General features: G+C 37.3%; 1 protein-coding gene across 1 annotated transcript in view; it reads right to left on the bottom strand.

Annotated features, from left to right (window-relative positions):
• myt1la (myelin transcription factor 1-like, a) overlaps positions 1–6,000 on the bottom strand; it is a 119,545-nt gene that overhangs the window by 25,715 nt on the left and 87,830 nt on the right. The window contains exon 9 of the mRNA XM_060917946.1: positions 977–1,067. Coding sequence (XP_060773929.1) covers positions 977–1,067 — 91 coding nt within the window. The remainder of the gene's footprint in view (positions 1–976; positions 1,068–6,000) is intronic.

Here is a 6,000-nt window from a genome sequence, read left to right as displayed (position 1 = left end):
TGGTGGTGGTAGGATCATCATGCTCTGGGGCTGTTTTGCTGCCAGTGGAACTGGTTCATTGCACAAAGTGGGTGGAATAATGAAGAAGGAGGACGACCTCAGAATTCTTCAGCATAAACCATCAGAAACTTGAACACGACTTGGGACTTACAACAGGACAATGAACCCAAACACGCATCAGAGCTGGTTGTGGAGGATAAAGCAGGCGAACATGAAGCTTAAAACAAGTCCTGACTTCAACCCTATTGAAAATATATGGACCGGGCTTATAAGTCAAGTCCATGCCAAGAAAAAAAAAATTTAACTGAACTCTACCAATTTTACCATGAAGAGTGGTGAAATATCCAACCAGAATTCTGCCAGAAGCTTGTTCATGGTAAACAAAAATGTTTGGTCAAGGTGAATCTTGCGAAGAGACATTTTACCCAAATATTAGGTGTGCTGTATGTACATATTTGACCCTGTGTTGATTTCAGAAAACCCAAAGAAAAACTTGTGCACCAAATTCTAGTGGGTTTTGTTTTAATTAAAGCTGTACGCTGTACAATCATTCTGCCAAAGAAAAAGAACAGTTCAAAGAAATGACTGAAAGCCCAAATATTGCAATGACATTCATATCCAAGATGACATTCCTGTCACTGTATGTAAACTTCTGACCACGACTGTATAATTGAGTTGATAGAGTTGATAGAGTACAGTCTACTGTGCTGTTACTCAATAATTCATATCAGTTACTCAGTACAGTGTTTGAAGATTAATAATGTTATTATAAACAATGACTAAAGGTTTAAAACTCAGGAGTGCTGTGTCACGTCTCTTGGTAAGTCTCAGACGCCATGACGCACAAATCTATCCGTTTGTTCACACCTCTGATCAAACAGGAGTCTTTCCTAACGTCCAGACAAACCGTTTCAAACAGACTGAGCCGACAATAGTAAATTCCACCCCCTTCAGCTCTTCAGGTGCACTGACTCACCTGCGGTGCGAGTTCCTGTTGCTATTAACGTGGCCGCGTCCTGAGCAGCCAGGCGTCGGGCACTTTAGAACATTCTCATGCATTGCAAGAACTTTGGAAAGACAGGAGAAGACAGGAGAAGGCCAGAGACAGTGAAGGTTAGGAGCACTCAAGGTGGAACGAAGACCTTTGCCTTCAATTAGACTGAATGAGTTTGAGTAAAGCTGTTTGAAAACACTTGGCATCACGTTCAGGAGGAAAACAGCGAAAGATATATAAGTCAGGCCATGCAGAAAGGAAAGCATGCAGATAAATGTTAGCAGCATGCAGCATTATACTAACAGCAAGTTAACACGATTCATGCTAATAAAGACTTTTAGTGAGATAAGTGAGATGTTTTACAGACACGAGCAGAACAAATGGATTTGTAGCTTATGAAATGTAGAAGTTCACCAGTTTTTCAAAAGTAAAAGTTTGCTGTCAGGTTCATGGCTTAAATTTGCACAAAATGTTCAGCATTGTTTACAGTGGTAGTTATTTAGGCCAAGATGAATATTTAACAGTTATTCCACAAAATCGAGTCGTCCATGAGCTGATAGCTATAAGCCGTGTACGACAAGATTGAGTGGAATAACTGTTTTATTCTATCCACATTCACTGGATTTTCAGAAACGGAGGATTTTTATTGTTATTCTTTGCAAATTTGATAAATAATAAACTATACAAAATGTCCAACAAAATCATTTTCGCTTAGAATGTAAACAAACTGATGAAATGACAGGAGCAAGTTGTGAAAAAAATGCTATAATAATTCTTGAAACATTAAAGTTCTTACCATCAAATACTTTCATTCCATATTTTGTTGCTTCTTTTTTTAATTTTCGGGGTTTTTTTTCGAGTAGACTTTTTATTTCCTCCTTGGTTGGTTCAGTAACATGCTCCGCCATTTTGTTTTTCTCTACTCACAGTATATGAGCTGATGTCCTAGTAGTAGAGTAGCCAATCAGAGTGCACAATTGCTCATATCCAGTGAATGTGGATCGAATAATTGGTATTTGGTGGCGGAAATATTCCAGCAAGGTTGTTCTTTTCTCCTGCAAATTCACACAACTCAATTCACATGACGTTCCTGCAGCAGAGGAAAACTTTAAATGATTCTGATTTGGAAGCACTAACGCACTGCCATTTTGCTTAATGAACAGTTTTCACGTAACATTAACCAGTGTTGTAGTCGAGTCACTAAACCTCGAGTCCGAGTCCAATCTCGAGTCCCCAGTCTTCAAGTCCGAGAACAAGACTCCAACGGCACCATGTGACGGTTGCTGTTGCTGCCTTTGTGTGAAAGCGTCTCTGCTGCTGTGTTGGACTAACGTTCCTGCTCGACTGCCCCATTTTAGTGAACAGGCTACAGATAAAAAGCTTGTTCATCGCTCAGCAAGCCCCGCCCACTATCAACAGGGCAAATAACATGAGAGAGGGTTAACACTAGCTAGTTCATCGCTCAGCAAGCCCCACCCACTGTCAACAGAGCAATGAACATAGCGTGTCACTTCCTTCTCTGGGTGGAGTCTCGCCAAATGACGATTGACGTTCGAGGTTGTCCCCGTCGTCTCCTCGATAGTTCTTCTACATATGGAACACATTTTTTCCCACTGCTCGAGAAGTCTGTATAAGCAAAGCGGACAATCCTAGGCGCGTCTCTCCAGGCATTTTAGCGCCATTAACGTTAGTTTGTTCCTGAACATGATGTATGAACAGGTGAATGTGCATTCTCTTGCACAAAATTAGTATAAAATTAAAGTAGATATAAATATCTTATGCCAAATTATTATGGCAAGTTACAAAAAATAAAGAAAACAATCCGAGTCCTCGTCTCCAACTTATGAGTCCGAGTCCAAGTCCGAGTCATCAGTGCTCAAGTCCAAGTCGAGTCACGAGTCCTTAAAATTAGGGCACAAGTTGGACTTGAGTACTACAGGCCCGACATTAACTAGCATTAGCATATACGTAGCTGTGCTCACAAAAGCAGGTAATACTTTTGACCAGTTGTAAATAATGATAAATTAAATGTACACTAAAATATAAAATTTAAGCCATTATTTCCTTGGATACATGCGACCATGTGCTTGTTTTCAGGTTTGTTTGTTTTTTCTTTTGTTGAAATTAAGGCCGCCTTAAAGCTCTTAGAAATCAGAGTTGGATTTACCTCTTAGACATCAATGTGAACTGTTTGTTTTTAATCCCAAATGGAAGAGAGTTATTAGCTTCTCTGATATGATGTGGATCCTGGACATACTCATTGTTTGAGACAATGCTGGCATTTGTACCACTTTTATAAACGCCACACAAAAAATCCCATCATCACCCTCATTCCTCATGAGATCAGCTTTGAAGAAGTGGTTGAACTTTACAGTTAATTTACACAATTGCACATTTGAGCTGATTTGTGAAAATAAAACAAAAATAAACGTCAGTGAATTCAGAAAAAAACCCTTTTCTTTTACAGTGCTTAATCTAATTCTAGTCTTTACGTGACTTGTGATTTATGTGTCCTGCATTTCCCTCAATTCCCTCCTTAATTAATTCATCACCAACACCAAGACATGCAAAATTAATCAACTCAAAGTAAAACTGATGCAAACAAGCTGCTTTCTGAGCAGTCACACACTCATTTGTGAACAGGCATGGACAGGAACTGAACAGCAGCACGAACACCAACCATTTCAGGCAACGAGCACGTCAAACAAAACAGCGCCCCCATACCACCTGGAGGTGTAAATACACCCAGGATTATTACAGCAATGGACCTTTTTCACAATGAATGTATCATATCATATCTGTTCATGAATAGTAGCATTCAGGTTGCCACTTTGAACGTTGCTTAGGTACCGTAAACAACAGAGAATGGAATGTTCTGGATTAAGCAGGAAATAGCTAGCAGCATTTTTTCACACCTGGCTACGTAGATCGTCTGGCACAATTGTGAAAGAACATAGCATTAATGAACAATAGCAGGGGCAGCAGATGTGTATAAGTATTTATTCTGTCCACATTCACTGGATATGAGCACTCGTGCGCTCTGACTGACTCTACTACTAGAATATCGGCTTATATATCGTGTGTAGAGAAAAACAAAATGGCGGAGCGTGTTGCTGAACCAACCGAGGACGAAATAAAAACTCCACTCGAAAACAAAGCCTCAAAAAAAAAGAACCAACAAAATATGGAATGAAACTATTTGATGGTAAGAATATATTTTTTATTTTTCAAGAATAATTATATATATATATATATATATATATATATATATATATATATATATATATTTTTTTTTTACAAATTGCTCCTATCATTTCACCGGTTTGTTTACATTCTAAGTGGAAATTATTTTGTTGGACGTTTTGTAAAAAGTTTTTATTTATTTATCGAATTTGCAAAAAATAAAAATGCTCTGTTTCTGGAAATCCAGTGAATGTGGATAGAATAAAACAGTTATTTCACTCAATCTCGTCGTACACGGCTTATAGCCGACTTGGTGCTACGTGACTCGTCAGCTATCAGCTCATGTACGACTCGATTTCATGGAATAACTATTAAACATATACATACATATACAGTACCAGTAAAAGTCATTCACAGGTTTTTCTGCATTTTGTATTTTCTACATTCTGGATTCAACAATACTGAAGACATCAAAACTATGAAATAACATCTGGAACAGATATGGAATTATGTGGTAAACAAAAAAGTGTTAAAAAAACCCAATACATTTGATTTTTAGATTCTTCAAATTAGCCAGCATTTACCTTGATGACGCTTTACACACTATTGGCATTATCATAAGCAGCTTCATGACGGAGTCACCTGGAATACTTTTCAGTTAACAGCTGTGCCTCATCAAAAGTTAATGCGTGGACGAATTTCTTGCCTTCTTAATGCGTTTGAGATCAAACAGTAAATAGAGCGGTGGTGACAATTATTGACAATCCATAATTATTGACACTTTTTCAGATTTACCAACCCCCCCTCCAATTTTCCAAAGGTGAGTTTCAGTTACAACAGTTATTATTGGTTAATTAATCAACTGGAAGACCCCCCGCACTTTGATTTTGTCATCTGATGACACAGCTCGTTACCCGCGATGGAATTTTTTCAGCACGAGCAACAATTTTTCAGAAAACCTGGATGTTATCATCGCAGGTGAGCATGGTGGAAAGATCATGGACGTGTTTTTACTGATCAAATTCATTAATATTTCATGATCTCCTCGTCGAAACCTACTTTGTTTCAGTCGCCATTTTGTATCTAAACGTGTGTTTGAGAAGTCACGTGTGTGAGGTGTCGATAATAGTGATCACTTTCACCGGTGTCCACCATTATTGACACCTTGTGGGATTAAGGGACATTTACAACTGTTATGGATCGATCTTTGTGTAACATTGTTGAAGTCGATGAAATACTTTAAAAAAAAAAAAACCCTGTGATTTATAATCATTATTTTCTGATTCATAACAGAATGGAATGTTTATAGAGTATTTGGAATCCCATTGCAGTAAATAGAATTAGAACAGAATTAAATTGCTAGCATATAAAAAAATTACATGCTTGAAATATTCAGATTTTTTAAATTCAATTCAGGGTTTTTTTTTTGCAGTTTGTTGTAAATATCTACCACATATTACAATATCAGTAGACATTTTATATTTTGGTTCGAGGAATGACATGCGACCTTTGACCTGGAGTTTCATGTGGTTACAATGTCGACTCCCTGTTGACGTTTATTGGTAAACTACAAAACTAGAAATTAATACAAACAACAACGAATGATGAACAAAATGTGATCTACGAAAATACTTAAAGTGGAACAAAAAGATTTTCTGACGCAGGTTAAACATCATCAGTTCATTTGTTTACAAACATTAGAATTACTTCCTCATTTACATAAACACCGACATCCATATATTTATATAAAAGATATTTTGTACTAAATATAAGTCTATGGAAAAGAAATTTTAAATAAAAACTAAGGTTTTGTTAACTTAATA

This window comes from Neoarius graeffei, chromosome 3 (assembly GCF_027579695.1).
Source record: "Neoarius graeffei isolate fNeoGra1 chromosome 3, fNeoGra1.pri, whole genome shotgun sequence".
In the NCBI taxonomy this organism is placed as follows: Eukaryota; Metazoa; Chordata; class Actinopteri; order Siluriformes; family Ariidae; genus Neoarius; species Neoarius graeffei.
Note: the sequence above shows the minus strand (reverse complement) of the source record. Positions and strands in the feature narration are given on the sequence as shown.